We start from the raw sequence: 21,593 nt of genomic DNA on the forward strand, positions 1-21,593 counted from the left end.
ACAAAGGACCAGGGGGGGGTGTGGGGTGGGGGGGGGAGGCACTGACTGGCTTCAGGGTAACCCTAACCTGTCAATCAGGACCAGGGCTGAGGGCCCGGAAGCGGAACCGAAGTCCGGGCTGCGGTTGCTCTGCGCGGCGGACGCTTTGTGAGGGGGCGGGACCGTCACTTCCGGTCGCCTCCCCGCGGGTGGCGGTCCCGCCCGAGCAAAGATGGCGGCGGCTGCGACCGGGGACGGCGAGGGCGGCGCGCGGCTCCCGCCCGGGGTGGGGGACGTGGTGCGGGACGCGCTGCTCCGGGTACTGGAGAACAGACCCGAGGACCCGCTCTCCTTCCTCAGCGAGTACTTCGGGAACCTGACGGCGGCGGCGGAGGAGCGCGAGGACCCCCTGAGCCGCGGCACCGGGGAGCAGCAGGTCATCACCTTCATCATCGCCACCGCCGTCATCATCATCACCTCCGCACCACCACCATCATCATCATCCTCACCGTCATCATCATCATCCTCACCGTCATCACCATCATCGTCACCGTCATCATCGTCACCATCATCATCCTCACCATCATCATCCTCACCATCATCCTCACCTCATCACCACCATCATCATCGTCACTGTCATCATCGTCACCGTCATCATCATCATCGTCACCGTCACCATCATCGTCACCATCATCATCCTCACCATCATCATCCTCACCGTCACCATCATCATCGTCACCGTCACCATCATCATCATCACCTCCGCACCACCACCATCATCATCATCCTCACCGTCATCATCATCATCCTCACCATCATCATCATCATCCTCACCGTCATCATCATCACCTCATCATCATCATCCTCACTGTCATCATCATCATCGTCACCGTCACCATCATCGTCACCATCATCATCCTCACCGTCATCATCGTCATCGTCATCATCCTCACCTCATCATCCTCATCCTCAGCATCATCATCCTCACCATCATCATCACCTCATCACCACCATCATCATCGTCACTGTCATCATCGTCACCGTCGTCATCATCATCACCTCATCATCATCTTTCTCACCCCATCATCCTCCTCACCATCATCATCTCATTATCATCTTCCTCACCTCATCATCATCACCATCATCACCTCCCTATCATGCTCACCATCATCATCCTCACCTCATCATCATCCTCACCATCATTACCTCATCATCATCCTCACCGTTACCTTCATCACCATCATCATCCTCACCATCATCATCCTCAACATCATCATCATAATAATCCTTGCGCTTGACCCAGCGCCTTGTCAAGGTCTTCGAGACGTCTCAAAGCTCTTCACGGGACGCACTGTAAAGTCTAGTGACCGCGTGTTTTTGTGGGCGAAGCGCGGCAGCCAATTGCGCCGAGCGACGTCCCCGCAAAACAATCGGGGGTTGAATTTATTATAATTATTATTATTATTTTGAAGGGTTTATTACCCCCCCCCGGTAAAAGCGATCCACCGATCGACTAACAACCGTGTGCCCCGTTACCGCTGGTAAACAGAGGCGCGACTGTGGAGTAAGGAAACTTACCTCAGGTTTCATCCCGTTGGGGAATCGAACCCAGGTCCTCTCGCTTCTGAGTCAAGCAACCGAACACATGGAAGAATGATGATAATTATATTAAGTACTGAAATGTATATTAAACTGTATTTAGATTTAGACCTTTCTTTTCGACCGCGCCTTTGGTCACCTTCCTCCCTCCCCCCCTCCCCCCCCCCCCCCGGCTCGGTCCCGGGATCCTAAACTATAACGCGCCCTAAACTGTAACGCGCTCTGAGACGCCGTCCGGCGTGGAGGGCGCTATATAAATCCAAGTTGTTGTTGTTGTTGCAGATGTGCAGAGGATCGATGTGCGTGAGTGAGCCGCCATCATTTTAAGATTTAAGTAATGGAAACACTAATTTTTCCTCCTAATTCTCCAGGAACAGATCACCAGAGCCTTGAAACAGCTGCAGCTCTGTCACTACAACAGGCCTGCCTTCAACAACAACCTAGCCGTAGCCTATCAGATCCTGAGCTGCCCCGTACAGAAGAGGAAGAAGTCTGGGCTGACAGGAGAAGCCTATACGCAGCTCTTGAAGCAGATCTGTGAAGACAAGACCACTCCATCCTCGTCTCTGATCCAGAAACTCCAGTGTCGGGCCTACGAAGCCGTGCCTTTCAACGTCTTCCGACACGGGACGCTGACCTGCTTCATCTTCCTGCACTTCTTGAAGATATCCGAGGGTCTCTTTGAGGTGGTGGCGGAATCGGGCAAGGTGAACAGGACGGTGTGCGAAGCTGTCATTGCAGCGTTGAAAGAGGCCGTGGGCATCAGTGATTACACCAAGCCCATGAGTTACTTGGAAGCCGGCTCCAAGCTTGGGCCTGATAGACTGGGTAAGGCCATGGAACAAGCCGTGAGGCTTAGGAAATCCGAAGTGGCCTCCTTGGTCACAAAGGAAGAGTTTATTCACAGGGTGGCCTCCCTGTTCACCGAGAAAGTAAAAAAAATATTTTGACTGATCGTTTCGCTGTCCAGCGGGTTCTGCGATTCTAAATTCTCCCGCTTCAAAGCATGTCTCCCGCTTCAAGGCCAGTTGGTTGTACTCACTGTCTGCACTCAAAGGGGGGAAGGTAGGTTGTGATAACTTATTGAGGTCAAATTCCAAATTAAAAGTGTGCACCCCAATTCCAATTTATACCCCACATCCTTGTGTGTAAATTGTCCGCCAAGTGCACAGTCCGCGCGCAGCCTCAATAGGAACAGACATTACACTTGACAGCAATTGCAAATGAAACATTTTGAGGTGTTACAAGGTCTGCAGTTTGATTCCTTTTGTTCTTGTGTGGAGACGGCAGTCAACATGATTAAAATGGTGGCTGAGCTGAGACGGCAGCCAAAAGCCAGAGCACTTTGTCCATTAGTGCCACGATTCCAAGCCATTCCTTGGGATTTAAAGGAAAGGCTTAGAATGTTGTGGTTTCACCCAAAAAATACAGAGTCAATTCACTTTACAGTACATTCTGTGAAGCGCTTTGAGACGTCTCGAAGATGTGATAAGGTGCTACAACAAACAACAACAAAATTATATTTGTATAGTGCCTTTCACATCGGGAGGATGTCCCAAGGTGCTGTATAAAATGCAAGTATTATTATTATTATTATTAAATGAAAAGTGCAATAAGCTCTCTCTGAAGTTGCATCGGTTTTCAATTCACAATAAGTCGCCAAGTCCCATCACCTCCAGCCTGGTGTACTGAAGTGTCATATTTCCTTACCTGACGTTATGTGAAAGAATTAAAAGTAATTATCCAAATAATGATCCTTTATTCCTTGTAGAGCCTTTGTAATCAGTTCAGAACGTTGCCCTGTAACTGCGGCAGTAGAAAAGCTGATAGTACCCTCACTGGACCTGCTCTGTCATCTCTCATTACCTTAGGGCTCAGTAAAGCTGTCCGGTTTTATGTTCCTGAGACAGCTCAAAGCTTTCTGCAGAGAATACAACAGAGTCTGCATTTCATGACTTCAGGGAAATGACATATCTGTTCGTTGCCTCTGCTCCAGGCTACCTTCTCTGTTCCCCCCCCCCCTTGCACTCCCCCGCACTTCCACTCCCCCCTCCACATGGTTGGAATAGTTGGAAGGTTGAGCTGATGAATTCAGTGCTTACGTTTGGTTCTAGAGGACTCAGGATAAATATTTATCCTTGAGATCTTTAAATATTCATTTTGATTTTATGAAATGTTTTTTGTCTCAATGTAAGCCACAGACATAGATAACAGAAAATAGTTTATTATAGTGCAGAATAGGGAGCTTTGCTGATGTCCTCACAGTATTCCACTGATATCTGGAATCCTCCAAGCGCTCTGGGACGCTACCCTGTGTCAAGGGGTGTTATATCAATCCAATTTGTTGTTGTAGTGTTCAACCATCTGTGTGGCTTAGCCAGAAATACACAGTAGATTCTTTTAACAAATGCCGAGCAGCAGCCTGCTCCTGAGTGGAATATACTTCCGAAGGAGGCTTAGCCCGAGTAATTTGGCTCCAATTCCTGAGTTGCTGGCGCGGAGTGAGATTCAGGAGACTTCCGGATGGCAGGGAGGAGCAGGAGCACAGGGCTAATGTCTAATGTGTCTGTGCCTGTGGCCACGTCCTTGAAACAGAAAGTGTCGTGCTCCGCCACTGTCAAGCGCACCGAAACGCTACACTGCTTGATGGGCGCGACATAAGTGCAAGTTGTTGTTGTTGTTGTTGGTGAGTGAGCGATGCATTCATTCTCTGCCTCCGGTAACCAACTAACTGAGTAAACTTTTCTTTTGAGATAAACATTTCCCGTTTTCTGCTACATACTTCAATCCACCGCTTTGTGATGTCCCCCCCCTAGCACCCACTGGGCTGGTGGTGGTGAGGGGTAGCGGGGTGGGGGTTGGGGGGCGTTCAATCAAGCCACTCCCACAGTTCCAATAGGATTGCTGCCAACCATTGCCACCCCGACAGCATCCATTGACACCCAAACAGGACCAATTGTCTCATCCAATCCCTTGGCAACCAGGAAGCTCCCTCTATGAGGTTCTCCACTCGCTGGGAGGACTCTGCGATGGCAGCACTGAAACCCAGCCCATAGCCCCTGTGCAGACCAAGTTGGGGTCGATGGCGGAGCTCTCTTAAGGTCAGCGAGGCCTCTGAGAAGGACATGGTCCTGCGCCGAGGCCATGATAACGGCGATGGTGAAGGCGTCAGAGCATTGCCCAGCCGGTGTCCTCTGGAATTGTACATAGTGTTCCAGCTGCCTGCATCAGATCTGAGCTGCTGGGAATCTCTCTGCACGGACGGGCCCACACCCCCCAGGCGGTTCCCCCCACCGAGGAGTGAGACTCCACTCTGCAGACTCATGCTGCTCCGGACCAGATCCTCTAAACTGTCCGCTCCCCACCGAGCCATTACTCTCTGCATAACCCGATTGCGCCTGGACGCTATCCGATCTCGAATCCATTGCCGTCTACCTGGAAACAAATGGGAAATCCAATTCAATACAGTCGGCAGCCTCCGGACCAACTCCGCTACAGGTGGCATCTTCTCTGTCACCCAAACAGGAGCCTCCTCCTCCCAGTCTCGGGTGTAAGTCACAGGAGCCGATTTGCTGAAATCTATCCTGAATTTTGTTCAGCATGACTCGACTGGGAGATAATTTTGTGCGGTCATAATGTCAGTGTGATGTCGTGCCGGGGTTTAAACCATAGACGGAGAGGGGGTTAGGCTGGCTGCTGCATTGTAATACTTATTATTTTATTGATCCCCAACCCCCCAAAAAAAAGAACGTGTGAACCAGATTACCACATTCTATTAAGGGAGAGATGCCTATAATCCTGAAATTCGGGGGTTGCTAATCATTGGATGTTTCAGGGAGGTGTGTGAGTGGGTGGGTGGGGTGGGACGGTGTTCCTTCGCCAGTCTCACCAGCGACATTAAAAGCAGGAAAACATGAGGGGGGTGGGGGGGGCATTCCACATCAAACAACCTTGAGTGAATTATAAGCAACGCGTCATGGATGTGGAATAGCGCGTACTTCGACGGCTTGGGACACCCAACGTGAAAGGTGCTTTACAAATGTCATTTGTTGTGGTTGTTGCATAACTGATCCACTTTATATCCCCGAGCGCAGAGAGGCAGAGACACAGACACAGACAGAGAGACAGACACAGACAGAGAGACACACACACACAGAGACACAGAGACAGACACACAGAGAGACGGACACACAGAGACAGACACAGAGAGACACACACACAGAGACAGACACACAGAGACACAGACAGACAGACACACAGAACACAGACAGAGAGACAGACACAGGCAGAGAGAGACAGAGAGAGAGACAGACACACAGAACCCAGACAGAGAGACACACACACAGAGACAGACCCAGACACAGAGAGACACAGAGAGACAGACACAGACAGACACACACACAGAGACAGACCCAGACACACAGAGACACAGACAGAGAGCACACACACACAGACACACAAAAAAACGGCTCAGTCTGTGATGTGCAGTTTGGAGACTACAACTCCCAGAATACCCCCCGGCGCCGCCCCGCCCCCTCCCCCCGCGCGCCCCTCTGATTGGTTCCCGCTGAACAGCTGCTCATGAATAGGCCGAGAGGGGGCGGGGAAAAAAAAGGGAGAAGCTCCGCTCTGATTGGCCGCGCTGTCGGCGGCTGCTCGGCGCTGATTGGCGAACGGTGGGTGGAGGGGGCGGGGTCGGAGGAGGGGGGGGGAGGGGTCGGAGGGGGCGCCGATTGATTGGTTGCGGGCGGCGGCGGCCTCTGATTGGGCCGCGGGGGCGGCGGCCTGATTGGGCCGCGGGGGGCGGCGGCGGCTCTAATGGTTTGATACATTTGTTGCGGCGGCCGCTGATTGGACACATTGTCCGCTGCTCTGTGATTTGATACTTTGTTGCCCCTCCTCAGCCCCTCCCCCCCCCCCTCCCCTACCGCCCCCGACCCCCCCCCCCCCCCCCTCCTCCCCCCGCGGACCCCCACCCGCGCGCGCGCGCGCGTCCCGATTGGATACATTTGTTGCTGTGGCTCTCGACACACTGTGTATCGGGAGTCAGTCACACGGCGCGAGGCTCCCGGTCAGCGCTGCCTCGCCTCTCCCCCCCTCCCCCCCCACCGGGTTAAACTCCCCCCACCCTTCCCCTCACGACCCCCCCCCCCCCACACTGTGTCCTCCCCACCCACTCACTCACACACCCACTCACTCCGGCTTCTCCCGACCCCCCACTCCCCCCTCTCCCCCTACAGTCGGCCTCCAGCTTTTCCTCCTTTCCCCCCCTCCCTCCTTCCCTCACTTCTCCCCCCACTCCCCCCCCTACCCCCACCCTTCCCCCCCCCGCCCCCCCCCCCCCCACAGCCAAACAGCTCCGAGTCAAACGTCTCCCTTTCCGACTCACTCTCCCACGTTACAGGCGTTCAATCCCGACTACTTGTCTCCATACCCCCCCCACCCCCACCCCCCATCACCCCCTTTATTTCCCCCCTCCCTCCCCCCCCCCCCCCTTTAACCGAGCTCTCAGTATTCAGTCCGAGGCCTAAGCGATCTCCCCCTTCCCCCCCCCCCCCCGCGGGACCTCGGCGTTTCCTGGTTCAGTAGCCGCCCACCGACCCTCTCCTCTCCTCTTCTCCCCCCCTCCTCCTCCCCCACACCCCCACAACAACAACAACAACAGCCACCACCTCCTCCTCCTCCTCCTCTTCGCACCGCACAGCGAGCGCTTCGCAAGGCAGGAAGGCAGACAGACAGACACAGACAGACAGACAGACAGACAGACGGCCGCCATGGCTCACCAGCAGACCAGCAGCTCCCAGAAAGCGCTGATGTTGGAGCTGAAGAGTCTACAGGAGGAGCCGGTGGAGGGCTTCAAGATCACTCTGGTGGACGAGTCCGACCTCTACAACTGGGAAGTGGCCATCTTCGGGCCGCCCAACACCCACTATGAGGGGGGGTACTTCAAGGTACGTCCGTCTGTCCGTCTGTCTGTCTGTCTGTGTCGTCTCGTTGGCGCCTTCACTGTCCCCTCTGTCGGGAGATGACCGGTGTGGGGGGGGTCGGGGCCTCTCTCTGCCCTTCTGCTGCTCTCTCTCTCTGATCAATGAATGAAGCCCCAAAGAGAGAGAGAGACACAGAGAGAGAGAGAGTCCTCGGACACTTTTGCCTCTTCTTCTCTCTGCCCTCTGGGCCCAGTCTGTCCCGGACCATTGTTACCCTCCACAGGGCCCGTTACTGAGTCCCCTCCTCCCCCCCCCCCCCCCTCCCCCCCACCCCAACCCCCCACCCCCCCCCCCTCCCCCCAACCCCCGGCCCCTGCAGTCCCTCTCCCTCCCCCTCCCCCTCCCCCACGGCATTGGAAAAAAAATCCTCCCCATTGCCCATTCCATCTCTCCATCTCTTCACCAGTTTAGGCCTCACTCTCACTCTCACTCACTCTCACTCACTCACTCACTCTCTCACTCACTCACTCTCTCACTCTCACTCTCACTCACTCACACACAATGGCAATGGACCCGTCTCCATTGTACCGCCCAGAATCGCTCTGCTGCTTTTTCATATATATATATATATATATATAGGAACAGGAGGAGGCCATTCAGCCCCTACAGCCTGTTCCGCGATTCCATTAGGTCATAGGCTGAGCTGTACCTCAACTCTAAATTTTTAATGGATTTTTTTTTGTAATCCTCTTCTTCCCCCTCTCTCTCCCCCCCACCCCTCCCCCCCAATAAAAGCTGTCAGTTATTTGGACCCCCCCCCCCCCCCCCCACACCCACGCGCGCGGCTCTCATCACTGGCACCGCACAGGTTTTCCTACCTGGGACCTGACATCAAGTTTGAACCATGTTTTAGGTCAGTGTAGCTCAGCCCGGCCGAGATCATCAGAGGATCAATCCCCTTACCATCCTGTGGGTCTCTGTTACAATGCAATGTTTCTTCTCTCTCTCTCTCCCCCCAACCCCCCCACACCCACCCACCCACACACCCACCCACACACCCACACACGCGCGCGCGCGGCTGTGTAATTAGCCATTTGGGGCAGTTGACTGAAAAAGTGAAACCAGCGACCGACTGACTTTCCCGCTCCCGGCACTGTGTGTATATCTATATATATGTATAACGATAATAATCGTTGCATTCGAGGCCGTGCCTCAATCACGCTGAGACGTCTCGAAGAGCTTCGCAGGATATCCTCGCAAGCGAATTCCTTTCCACAAAAGTATATTTTGCGGGCGGGACCGCTTTTCTTTTTTTTTTTCTTCTTTCTCTTTGGTTCGATTTCTGGCAACCGGGCGGATTCGAGTTGGTTTGGGGGAACCGAGAGAGCCGGTGAGCAGACGCATCAGAGGTGTCGAGTCGCTTGAGTAGCTTTATTTTCCCCAGAGCGGTGTGTTGGCTTTTGGGCCTCGCTGGGAGAAGGAAGCGGGTGAGGGGGGGTCAGCTTTCATTTTATTCTGTTGTGATGGCTTTGAGTTTCTGTTACGATCTCTCACTAGCGCATTCGCGCGCGCGCGCGCGTGTGTATGTGTGTGAGGGGGTGACCAATTGTATGTTGGTGGACAGGACGTGGTTAAGCGGTGAGTTGGGTTCCTACCTTTTTCTTCCCTCCCACACTCCCCGTCCCCCCCCCCCCCCCCACCACCACCACACACACACATACACACACACGTGCGTCATCGTTTACACTCAGCCGTGCGCGGCCACAGCCCTTGCGGAGCAGGAAGGGAAACAAACCATACGGAGATGTCTTCCGAGCAGCCGGCCATTTAAAAAACCCGCTCGTGGGGAGAGCGGTGGTAACGTCGGAGCAGGCTGACCGTTGTCGGGGCTCGGCCGCTCGGTGCGAGGCTGGGAACGTGCGACTCCCGTCTGCCCTCGCTGGCCATGGGGAGGCGGCGCTGAGCCCAAGTATAAACCCGGTGGGACGCAGCGGTCATAAAAGTCCAGAGGAAGTGGGGCATTGACATTGCAGGAGCCGTGTGCAGGCTGTGCCATGTGAGTTCACTGCCTATAAATAACTTTTCTCTCCCTCTCCCCCCCCCCCCCCCCTCCCCCATTTCTGTACAGTGATAGACCGTGAATAAAATCCAGTCAATCCACTTTACAGTACATCCCGTGAAGCGCCTGGAGGCGTCCCAATGATGTAACGAGGCCCTATATCAAACGCAAGGATTATTATTGTTGTTGTTGCTATTAATATTGGTTGAATTCGTAGGCAAAGGCGGCTGCCATTTTATGCACGAGGAGGCCTCACAAAACAGCCATGAGCTGAGTGACTGATATAATCTGAAGGCCAGGATGCCAGAGGAAACTCCCTTTTCGTTTAGAATGACGCCGTGGGATCTTCAGCCTCCTACCCGAGGGCAGGCAGGCAGTTTTAACGTCTCGCTCGAAGGGCGGCACTTCCTACGACGCACCGTCTCTCCCCCTCCGCCCCGTCTTGCCCTGTTTTCAGGGGCAGAAAGCGTGGCGCGGGAAATTGTGCCGTGACTGCTTCCCCCCCTCGGCGCTGATGTCATTGATCAGTACGTTTGTTTGCTCGTCGGAACGGGCGCAATGGGTTCAGGGTGATCCTCGCTGCGAGTGGCGAGTGTTCGCTCGGTTCGTGTGCCGTCGAGACGGGAGAGTCATTGAGTCAAACGTATGCAGCGAGGGAGGGCGGGAGAAAGAAATAACGCCCTGAGCGCTGTAAGATAGCCAGGCTCGCAAGGGGCCGTATTAAAAATTAATCCTTGCGTTGGATCTGGCGCTTTATCACGTCTCTGAGACGTCTCGCACTGCTTCGCAGGATTTTACTGTGAAGTGTGATGACTTTGTTTTCGTAGGCAAACACAGCAGCCCATTTGCGCACAGCACTGTCTGGCAAAACAGCCATGAAGTGAGTGACCGATTTTATCTGGGAGGTGGGAGGGGGTTGTTGGCCAAGACACCAGGGGTGGGTGGGGGGTGAAGAGAGAAACCCCCCTCCCTTCTCTTTTTGGGATGTACCGTGGGATCTTTGACGCCCGCCTTGGTCTATCGCCTCGTCCAAAGGGCAGCAGCCGCCGATAAAGCAGTGCGCACCCAACACAGTGTTGGAGTGTCAGCTCGAAGTCCAAACTTGGGGCTTGAACCCACAACCTTCTGTCTCGGGGGGGTGACGGGGCGAGCAATTTACGGGGAGCTTACGAATTGTTTAGTTGGCAAATGCCTGGTGTAATTATTATTATTAATAATCCTTGCATTTGACACAATGCCTTATCACACCGTTGAGCCGTCTCCCGCTTCACGGGACGCACTGTAAAGCGAAGTGACCGTCTTTGGTGGGTGGAACGCGGCAGCCGATTGCTCACAGCAGTGGGCGGATGATTTACAGAGCGGAGGAGAGGCTCCCACTAGAGCTGCCCTGTTGTAACTCGTCTGATCTGTAGGTACGTTAGCCGGTGGCCTCCAAACGGGTGTTATTGGATGCGGGAATGCCCTGCCTGTGTGTGAAGCCTGGTGACGCGGGGCTCCGAGGAGCCGCAGCTGATACTTGTTCCCGTTTGGGGAAGGTTGGGCTGAATCACCCGAATCCCTCACATCCCCGCTGCAGCGAGCCACCCAATCAGCCTCGCGTTTCAATCGTTTTATTTTTTTGGAGGGGGCACGAAAAGGGGCAGCATTTGATACAGATCCGGTAAAGACAACCGTCTCGCCTCGAGAGAGAGAGAGAGAGAGAGAGGACCTGGGTTCGATTCCGGGGGAAGGGGGAACCTAAGTTTCCTTACCCCACGCACCTCTTGTAGCAGGAAGTAGGAACCCGGTTGTTAGTCGATTGGCGGATCCCTTTTCCGGGGTTAATAGTCCCTTTATTTCTTTTTGAAAAAAATAATCATTCGACCCAAGGCCGTTCGTGCGATCCCGCCGGACGCAATCAGCTGCCGAGTTTCGCCCACCAAACGCACAGTCACTCCACTGTGCAGCGGGTCCTTTGAGGCGTCTCAACGACACGACACAAGGCGCTGCAGGAAATGCGAGGACTGTTATAGTTATTATCAACACGATCGGCGACGGGGTGTTTGGCCCCAGCGCGTGAGCCGAGCCTTTGAAATCCACATCTGATGGGTGGTTCTTTTTTTAATGAGCCCGAGTTAGCGGGAGGGAGGGAGGGAGGGAGGGAGGGAGGGAGGGGATGATGCTGGCGGTCTTAACAGATCAGCGGCTGAATATAGCATCAGGCACCTGACCTTGTTTGCCAGCTCTGCTGAAAGTCGCTGCGAGATTTCAGGAAGGTTCGGGTTACTGTCTGCTAATAGCCGCGGGAGGGGGGTGGGTGGGGGGGTGGGGGGGGAAGTCTTGTGATTATGGGTCTCTCACCACCATGTGCCTGGGTTTGAATTTAATTCGTACTTCCTAAATTACTGTGGGAACAAACCGGCTCCGACATTATCAAAGCTTTTTGGTTGGTGGATGAAGGGAACGCGGGGAGTGGGGTGGGAGGAGGAGGAGAGAGAGTCCTGTTACTTCTCCCTCCGCCTCTGATCTCGTCCAGGGCTGTTGACAGCTGATTTTGCTCACGGGCTGCGCTCCGTAGATTCGGGCCGGAGCGATAGAGATGGTGGGGGGAGGGCGGAGGCGGGGGGAGAGCTCAGCGCATCCCTTTCCCTGCGGGCGGTCACTCCACTTTACAGTGTATTCTGCGAAGCGCTTTGAGACGTCTCAACGGCTTGAGTCCCTGTTTTTTTTTTCTCTCTCTTCCTTTCGGTCCCACGTTCCCCACTCCTCGTCCTGGAAAAATTCAAGAGCGGTTCTGTGGTCGCTTTCTGGTATCTCAGGCTCTTCCCCCCCCACCACTCCCCCTGCCTGAGATGTTGCTCTACACCTATAAGCCTAGATGGTGCGGGCAGGTGGGAGGGGGATGTGTCTCTGTCTGTATTTCTCTGTGTGTGTGTGTGTGGGGGGGGGGGGGGGGAGAGAAAGTCACAGCCGAGTCTGATGTAATTTGTCCCGTCTCAACTCAGGTTTCCAAGACAACACTGAATGAGGACATATTTAAGAGGGAAGGATGCGCAGAGAACATTTCCCTTTATAACCAGCTCACTCACAACACACGCCCACCTGTAACTTTTATACCTTTCCGCGCTGGCAGTCGTTTAGGGATTAGGGCGGGTGTTTTCGGGGCGGTGGGGGGGGTGGGGAGCGAGCGAAGCGATTACCGGTGAGCGTTACCGGGTTCGATTCCCAGACAGGCCGGAACGTTAAGGAGCACGGCTCTGTTTACCCGGCGGTAAGGTAGTCGATTGGCGGATCGCTTTTCCAGAGCGCGACTCAATTTTAACAATAATAATAATAATTTGGCCACTTAATCCACGGCCGTTTGTGGGACGCCCACTGCTGTGCGCTATCACGGCTGCTGAGTGTGGCCCACGATGTATTGCAGTCCATCTGCTTTACAGTATATCCTGTGAAGCGCTTCGAGACGCCTCGCAGACGCAAGGCGTTGCATCAAATGCAAGTATTATTATTAATAATAGTGTTTGATTTACAAGCGGAAAAGAATCTACAAAACCTGACTGCTCTGGAGAGGCTGTCCTGTATGCGCAGGTTTCTCTCCCTTTGTTTATAACAAAGCCTGTATAATTATCTCCCCTCGAAGCAGTCGCTCCGACCGCAATGACTGTATTATTAATGAAGAAAGCAAGTAATCGCGCGATCTGTGTAAATGGGGCTGTCTACCACGAGCACAAGGGCTTCAGTTCCTCTTTACAGTAATGGAGGAGCCCTGAGCATGTTAATGCAATTACCAGCAATGGGCGCTGCTGCTCATGGCTTTGAGGGCAGATGGCTCAGTTTTCTCTGGTGGGTTTCCCCAGAGCTCGGAAGGTTTGCATAACTTGGTGTTGCATAACATCAGCGCTTTGGGACGTCCTCCCGACTTGAAAGGGGCTCTATCGACATAGTGTTGTTGGTTGGTTGTGGGGGTGGGGGGGGTTTCTGGGCCACTCGAATGTGTCCCTCCCTGTGCGTAATGGATAGCCACAAAAGGGAAGGGAACTGGTCTTTTTATAGCGCCTTTTTACATCAGCGTCTCAAAGTGCTTCACTCTCAAACAGTGACGTTTTGTGGGCAGCTTTATGTTGCTCACAGCCGAGAGGTGAATGAACCGATGTGTCTGCCGCACAGTCACTATGTTTGACGGTAAAATGCCACGAAGACGTCCTCCCGACATGAAAGGCGCTGTATCAAAATATATCATACCGTTCGTGTGTGTGTGTGTGTGTGTGTGTGTGTGTGATATAATAAATAATCCTTGCATTTGATCTAGAGCTTTATCACATCGCCGAGACGTAAGACACATCTCAGAGACGTCTCAAAGCGTTTCACAGAATGTACGGTGAAGTGGAGTGACTGTGCATTTCGTGGGCCAAGCGCAGCACCAAAAAAAATATATGTTATATACATATATATATATATATAGTAAGTGGAGCTCGCTGTCCAGATTCGTTTCCGCATCAGCACAGAGAAAAGCTGCCACGAGACTGAAGACTGGGGACTTGAGGGAAAGTGGCATGTGTTGGCGGTGCAGACCTCGCACGCGCTCGCGCTCCTCTCTCTCTCTCTCCTCTCACTCTCCCCCCTCCCTCCCTCCCTCTCTCCCTCTCTCCCAGTTGTTGCTCCTTGTCTCCTCTTTGTGGCTGTCAGACTGTGGCCCGGACAGGGCTTCATTGTACTGCACACGTTCTGGCAGCCAAAGAGCCCGTCAGCCTGGAGAGGAAGGGAGTGACGTGGCTGACGATGTTAATTAACACCGAGGACACGGAGTGAGTCATGGCCGGCTCAGGGTTGCTCAACTCCCAGCCTTTCCTTTAAATTTAAAAGGGGGGGTGGAAAAAAAAGAGAGGAAATCTGGTCTCTGAGCCGCCTGTTCACTTCCAATTGGAAGAAACAAAGAACTCGGCTTTTTTTTTTTTAAACGCCGTTTCTGTGGCAGTCGTTTTGCGTCGGTGATTCTCTCACCGTTGACCATCAGAGGGATTGTTGGCCAGGAACCCACGCGAGGTGGGGTGGGGTGGGGTTGGGGGGGGGGGGAAAACTCCCCGTCTCTTTTCCCATCGTTACTCGCGTTCTTCATCGTCCACTCGGAACAGGAGCATCGCGTGAAAGATCCTATTTGGGATTCTCGTCCGTCCGTCCCCTCTCTCTCTCTCTCCCAAAATCTCTCTGATCTGTTGTTGAGGCTCAGCGAGTGCCCCGGTGATCTGATGATCTGACTTCTCTCCCCCCCGGGTACTGATTTCCACAGTTGCCCCCTTGGGCCGGTCACGGTCACCTCTGTCGTTTGAGTGCAGTCTGTGCTCAAGTGTTGCGGAACCACCAAATTTCCCGTTGATTCAGAATTGTGGCTGAAAGTTCGCATTTCTCGCTTTTGTTTCCTCTCTTCCCCTCCCACCCCCTCCCCGAAAGATTTCTATTTTCCTCTCAGACTCCGAGGGCGATTGCGGAGCTTCTGATTTCACCACCGCCTCCTCCTCCTCCTCCCCCGGCTGAGATCGGACACTTGAGCACTGATCCTGGTTCAGATTGGGGCTTTTGTTTTTTTGTCCCCGATCATTTTGGCTTGTGTTACCTTCCACTCGCTGAGCGCTCGGGTGAAATCTTCATGGTCTCTTGACGAGTTTGCAAAGAAAATTAAATAAACATAACCCCTTTTCCCCTCTTCTCCCCACCCCCCCAGCCCGCCCCCCCTCCGCTCTCTCCATTCCTGAACGCTGCATCTCTTGAGAAGCTGCTGATGTTCCAACGGCGGCAAATCCCAGACGGAGTAGAGAAAGCTTTTACTCTGTCTCTAACCCGTCCCGAGCTGACCTGGATGTGCCGCGTGGGACGGGGGCGAAGGAGATTATACTGTGTCTCTCGTCTGGGAGAGCAGAGTGGGTAAAGACAGAAAGGGTTCTTTGTCATCCCTGCTGCGGAGGCAGCCTCTGGGGCCAGGGTGTGCTTTTACTGGGAGGTGTTTGACACTGAGCGCCCTCTGTGCAGCCATTTATCTAGTGAAGTGTCAGGCATTTGGTCTGTGAAGGCGCTTGGGGTGTCTCAGTCCTGCTCGAAGCAGCTCACTGTGATTTGAAGCCCTTTCCTTCCCCCCTCCCTCCCTCCCTCCCTCCCCCTTCCCCATACCATTTACATATCTGTACAGCAGAGGAATGACCTGCGCTGTCTCCTTGTGTCTGATTAAATTGGTGTTATTTATAAACTGGCATTTACATGTGATGCCTTTCACTTTAATGGCTCGAATTGTATCACACTCTGCCCGAAATCCAGTTGATGAGAAATTCAGGTTTTATGGAGTGTGGCAGCTGATCCGTACCAGCGCCGGCAGATTTAGGAATATGTTTGACTCGCTGTCTAATGATGGGGGAAAGGATGTATTAAAGTGCTTCACGGGATTCGCTCCAAATCTTATTGACCACGTGCTCATGAACAAGCAGTTGATAAACTTCCTTCTCGTTTCAATGGAGTCACAGGATCTTTAACCACTCCCGGTGCTCCCTATTCACCCACACACCCTCACCTCACTGCATTGGAACATCAGTAGGTTATTGGGCAACACACTAAAGTTGGTGCAGTTCGTTTTAAGGTTTAAAAACGCTCCTCAGTCGAACGATGTTACGTAGTCTGTGTATATTTCACTGTCCTCTTGGTTTCAAAACTGGCTCTTGCGAGCACTTTGAGGTTAAATCTGAAACTCGTGTGTGTGTGTCGTGTGTGTGTGTATGTGTGTGTGTGTGTCACTGTGCCCAATTACAGGCATATCTGAAATGACACAGTGCTGGGGCTCACTGCACACACCACGTCTCAACATGTCGGAGCAAATCGCAAGACTGCATCAGTGTTTTTGTAGAAAAACGCAGCAGGCAATATAACAACAAGATTACGTTTGTTTCGCGCCTTTCACGTCAGGAGGACGTCCCAAAGACGCTGGGAGGAATGTTCGTCCTCTTTTTCCCATTGGTCAATTGGCGGATCGATTTCGGGGCTAATAATCCCTTAAAAATGATAAATAATAGTAATGCGGTCGCTCATTCCACGATGGTCTGTGGGGCACTGCTGTGTGTAATTGGCTGCCGTGTTTCAACAACAACAGATTAGACTATATAGCGCCCTACACATCGGAAAGACATCCTGGGAAACGCCATTCGCCTACAAAGTACAGTCCGTTCACTTTACGGCATATCCTGTGAAGCGCTTTTAGACGTCTCAACGACATGATAAGGTGCTGTATCGAATGCAAGGATTATTATTAGTCCCCCAGTGCGGGTCAGTGCCTCGAGGAGCAGGAAAGTGAACAAAGTCTCCGTGTTTCTTAACCGAGACGGTGCTAAACAACTGGACTGGATTGCCTGAGCAGTGAGTGTGGGTGTAGGGTCTGGTCTGAATGTAGATTTCCTTGGGTTGTTTCTGCAGCTGTTTGTCTTTTACAAAATGGTCTGGTTCCTAATCTCCCATTACTTTTTTTTCTCGAGACCCTTTCTCTTCCCCCCCCCCCCCCATTATCATAAGCTCCGCCTGAACAATACTCCTGAGATGCAGTTATAGATAACCCTTATTTTAATGTTGAGCGGTCACCAAGCACTTAAGAGAGAGAGTTGCTGTCAGTTGCAGTGTTCGTATTTGTACCCAAACATGGAGACAAGTCTGTGCACAGAAAAGGTCCTGGAAAGTGCCATAAAGTGAGTGAATCAATTGAGACAAAGTGTGTGGAGGATCTTTAGCCTGGAAAATTTGGTGGTTGATTCATAAATTAACACCGTTTCATCCACAAAATACAGTCAATCCACTTTACAGTGTAACCTGTGAAACGCTTTGAAAGTCTCGAAAACATGATGAAGCGTTATATCAAATACCATTAATATTATTAAATGATCCTCTGTGGTCCCTTCTGGTGTGCGACTGACCTACTGTCTCCGACTCGCTGCCCTGTTTTCAGGGCTATACTGTGTGATTGGATTGTTGTTTCCAATGACCTGAATTCCAGGATAGTACAGGGAGGGATTATTCTTAAAGGAGATCTGATCTGCAGTAAACAGCGCACAGCCCTGGACATGGAGTGGGGACATGTTTGCTATCGTTGATGCAATAAGCAAGAGGGTCGGAGCAGTCTGTAGTCTGGTGACCTCTGGATTAATTCCTATCACCAGAACGACTCGTGTCGAAATGTGGAATTAATCCCAACACTGGTTGTGTATTGGAGATGATGAGGATGATGATGATGATACTAATAATAGTCCTTGCACTTGATAGAGCGCCTTGTCACCTCTTCAAGACGTCTCAAAGAGCTTCGCAGGATATAACGTGGAGTGAATTGGCTGTGTATTTTGTGGGCAAAACGCGGCAGCCAATCGCACACAATTACCTCGAAGGAATTCTTACTCCCCTGAAAAGCAGGCGGGGTGACTGTGTATTTTCTGGCGCGGATCCTTTCGCTGTTTGCCTGAACCAGTTGGATCCAGGTTCCTGCCGTGTTGGGCTTTGTTGAACGGTTGCTCGTGGAGTCCTGCAGCACAGTGGTTAGCGCTCTCGCCCGTCAAGCGAGTGGACCCAGGTTCTATTCCCAGGCGGGGCCAAAACCTTAGGTTGGCTGCTGTATCACCTGCTAATGGACTCTCTCTCTCTCTCTCTAACCCAGGCACAGTTGACGTTTCCCATGGATTACCCTTACTCGCCTCCGGCCTTCAGGTTCTTAACGAAAATGTGGCATCCCAACATCTACGAGGTGGGTACAATTGAGGATGTCTCTCTCTCGTTTCCTCCCTCCCCCACTCAGAGTTGAGTTGCGCGGTCAATTCTTCTCCTCGTTTGATCCTCCCTAAGTCACTCTCTCGTCTCGGTGTCAGAGTTTTGTGTGAACGCCACATGACTAGGACACACGCTCACAGTTGAGGTTGACATTCCAGTAGAGCGCTGAGCTCAGCGAGTGTCGTATTGTGGCAGATGCTGAGCTTTGGGCGAGATGTTAACCTTCAGTCCTGTCCCTTTGTCTGTCTTATTGTCCTTTGCTGTATGCGGTGGGTGTGTGTGGCGGTTGGGTGGGGGGGGGGGGGGGGGGAGAGAGGGAGGGGGAAACATCCTTAAGACCCGTGATGTTCTGCAGTCTCTGGTTCACAGCAGGGATAATATTCCTCCCAATTTGAGACCCAGGACTGCCTCATTGTTCGTTGCTTGTGAATCGATGGGCCTTTATAATTTAATCCTGTCTAAATTTATGCCTGACATTGGTGGGGCAGCCAACTTCTCGGTCGGCTGCTGGGAGAGGGACTGACCCGGGCGGGTGGAGCGGGGGGACGGAGAGGAGGGCTCCTGTTACCAAGTGGTAACCTTGAGGCTGTCATCCGGACAGTGATCGAGCACTAGACTTGCCTCGTCATTCAGGCTGACGGGAAGGAAAGCCTCCGACTGATTTCAGAGAGACACAGTGCTTGTGTGTTTTTATTGCCCAGTTTAACAGGCTGCTCGGCTCAAGGTGTCCAGTTCTTGGCCCATATTAGCAGTTGCTTTTGCTGACTTGACGTTCCGTTTCTGATCGATCTCGATTCCGTAAAGCCCTTCAGAATGTTTTGGGTTTTTGTAATGTACAAGCAGCTGCGTAACTCTACAGTGTAAAGTCGTGGGAAGGAACAACAACTGCGTACATTTACACATGGTCAGGTGAAAGGACGGTGAGGATTATTTATGGGCCAGCTTGTGGTCGGAGAAGGATTGTGATGAAGTCTCTTTGTTTCTCTCTCTCTCGCTCTCCTGCCCGTAGAACGGTGATGTCTGTATTTCAATCCTACACCCGCCTATAGATGACCCCCAGAGTGGAGAGCTCCCCTCGGAGAGATGGAACCCCACCCAGAATGTCAGGTACGTCTGATTTCCTTGGTTCTTTCCCAAACCTTGCGTCGGGGTGGGTGGGGGTGGGGAGGTTTGGGGTGGATGGGGTGGTGGGTGGGTGGTCAGTCATCCTGTACCAAGTTATTACTGATGATTATTCTCCTTCGAGTGCTTTACCTTAACATTCCACCCCTTGGTTTCTCCCCCCCCCGTCTCCAGGACAATCCTCCTCAGTGTCATCTCGCTGCTGAACGAGCCCAACACCTTCTCCCCGGCTAACGTGGATGCGTCCGTAATGTTCCGGAAATGGCGAGACAGTAAAGGAAAGGATAAAGAATATGCAGAAATTATTAGGTGAGCGACATCGTCTTTCGCGGGTAATTACTGGGGAAAGAGGGGCTGAGGGCGGGGCCAGGCTGAATTACCCGAACCCCAGCTCCTCCCTGTGCGTGCGGGGTGTCTGCAAAGTCCTGTTACCCCCTGTTATAAAACAGCGGTGCAAGACTACGGAGGATCTGGAACAAACTGCCGGAGATGCTTCCCTCTCCCATCCATCATATGGAAGATATCACACAACATATGGGTCATTATCTGCCATGAAAACGATGGCGCACACCTTCACCCCCCGATCCCTCGGGACGTCTCAACACAGTTAAACTCTTGTACTGACTCCAGTTGAGGACGTCTAAAAAAAATACAACTACAGTGAAGCACTGTTGACCGGGACACGGGGAAGGTGTATGACTTGGGGCGATTAAACTCTCTTCCTGTGTCCTCCGCCTTCCTTTCCCCCGTCGTCAAGTCGCACCTGGAGACCTTCTGCTTCGACCAGTCACCTCCCCCCCACCCCGGACTCGGAGTCGTGCTCGGCCACTGTCCAAGCGCTCTGCGTGAGGGGGGGGGGGAGGGGGGTGTGCTGTGTAAATGCTCGTTGTTGCTGTTGTTCAATTTATACAGATCAGGCTTGTGCGAGTTTCACTCTAATCGTCATTCTTGCACGGATTTCAGTTGTCGGTCTCAGTTGTTCTGCGCGTCTCAGAGCCTTGGGACGTCCTCCCAACGTGAAGGACGAGGTACAAACGTGATTTGTTGTGATCAGCTGAAGGGAAAGGAAATCGCACCCTGTGCTGGAACCTCGCTCTGCTCTTAACGTGTCACGCTTTACTTCTCCGCAGAAAACAAGTTTTAGCCACAAAAGCCGAGGCAGAGAAGGACGGGGTGAAAGTGCCCACCACCCTGGCGGAGTACTGCGTCAAGACAAAAGCCCCCTCCCACGACAGCAGCTCAGACTTGCTCTACGACGACTTGTACGATGACGACATGGACGATGAGGACGAGGACGGTGACTACTACGACGACGAAGACGATTCGGGCAACGAGGAGTCATGACCCCCTCACCTCCCCGACCCCCGACTCCTCCCCCCCACCCCCACCACCACCACCACCACCCTCTTGGGGGGGCTGGGGCGGGGGCCAGGAGGGGTGGGCAAAGTCCCGACCCTGCGATGCAAGCGGGCGGCTCCTTGGAGCTCACGTTGTCTTGGATCTGGGAGCTGCAACTCTCTTGGACGTAAATAAATTCCATGGTGCATTTGTTTCTCCTCGCTAGTAAATGTATTTGGAATTTATTCAGGAAAAAAAACAAGGGGGGCCCCCTCTGTCAGGACAGGCTGCTGTTCGCAAGACTTTCTCTCTCCCGCTTCCCACCCCCCTTCTCCCTCCCTTCTCTCTTGCCCCCCCCCCCTCCACTTTTTTTTTGCTGGTTTGAGTCTGGGGGAGAGGGAGTGTGAGGTTAGACTGGGAGGGGCGCCTTGTCTGTGTGTCTGTTTTTTGTCTTTTATCTTTTCATACCATAGGATCATTGTTTTTAAACGCTTCTCACCCCACCCCACCCCACCACCCCCCCACTTCTCCGCTGCCCCCTCTCACACACACACACACCCTCTCTGTGTTAATTCATAGGGATGATGCTTTTTTTTAATAGACAATAAAGGTTCCTTGTAGTCAGTCGCTCTCGAGGATTTGAGATTTCCTTGGTTTTTCAACACAGACACCACATTTCCTCCCCGACCTTCCGACCTGACTCCAGCGGAGGAAGAGGCAGTCGGATTTGCTTTAAATGCTGAATTTTTCTGTTTAAGGTGAAACCTGCTGATTGGAATCCAAACATTCTCTTGATTGGGGGAGGTGGG

The 21,593-nt window shown here is 52.8% G+C and overlaps 2 protein-coding genes across 2 annotated transcripts; both read left to right on the top strand.

Annotated features, from left to right (window-relative positions):
* Window positions 1–173: 173 nt before the first annotated feature.
* Window positions 174–2,822, top strand: tpgs1 (tubulin polyglutamylase complex subunit 1). The gene is made up of 2 exons (XM_007898896.2): window positions 174–415; window positions 1,950–2,822. Exons 1-2 carry the CDS (start codon window positions 212–214, stop codon window positions 2,526–2,528), a joined length of 783 nt encoding a protein of 260 aa, XP_007897087.2. The 5' UTR covers window positions 174–211; the 3' UTR covers window positions 2,529–2,822.
* Window positions 2,823–7,122: 4,300 nt separating this feature from the next.
* Window positions 7,123–20,828, top strand: LOC103172249 (ubiquitin-conjugating enzyme E2 R2). The gene is made up of 5 exons (XM_042342619.1): window positions 7,123–7,529; window positions 18,215–18,301; window positions 19,334–19,431; window positions 19,621–19,755; window positions 20,577–20,828. The coding sequence occupies exons 1-5, from the start codon at window positions 7,353–7,355 to the stop codon at window positions 20,788–20,790; spliced, it is 711 nt and encodes a 236-aa protein (XP_042198553.1). The 5' UTR covers window positions 7,123–7,352; the 3' UTR covers window positions 20,791–20,828.
* The last annotated feature ends 765 nt before the right edge of the window (window positions 20,829–21,593 follow it).

This window comes from Callorhinchus milii, unplaced genomic scaffold (assembly GCF_018977255.1).
Source record: "Callorhinchus milii isolate IMCB2004 unplaced genomic scaffold, IMCB_Cmil_1.0 Scaffold21, whole genome shotgun sequence".
NCBI lineage: Eukaryota > Metazoa > Chordata > Chondrichthyes > Chimaeriformes > Callorhinchidae > Callorhinchus > Callorhinchus milii.

What these genes read in the sequence shown, in the direction of transcription:
- tpgs1 (XM_007898896.2), top strand. Translation starts at nt 212, where the DNA reads ATGGCGGCGGCTGCGACCGGGGACGGCGAGGGCGGCGCGCGGCTCCCG. An exon ending in GCGGCACCGGGGAGCAGCAG is followed by an intron (nt 416 to 1,949) that starts GTCATCACCTTC and finishes CTAATTCTCCAG; the next exon opens with GAACAGATCACCAGAGCCTT.
- LOC103172249 (XM_042342619.1), top strand. Translation starts at nt 7,353, where the DNA reads ATGGCTCACCAGCAGACCAGCAGCTCCCAGAAAGCGCTGATGTTGGAG. An exon ending in GGCATCCCAACATCTACGAG is followed by an intron (nt 18,302 to 19,333) that starts GTGGGTACAATT and finishes TCCTGCCCGTAG; the next exon opens with AACGGTGATGTCTGTATTTC. An exon ending in GAATATGCAGAAATTATTAG is followed by an intron (nt 19,756 to 20,576) that starts GTGAGCGACATC and finishes ACTTCTCCGCAG; the next exon opens with AAAACAAGTTTTAGCCACAA.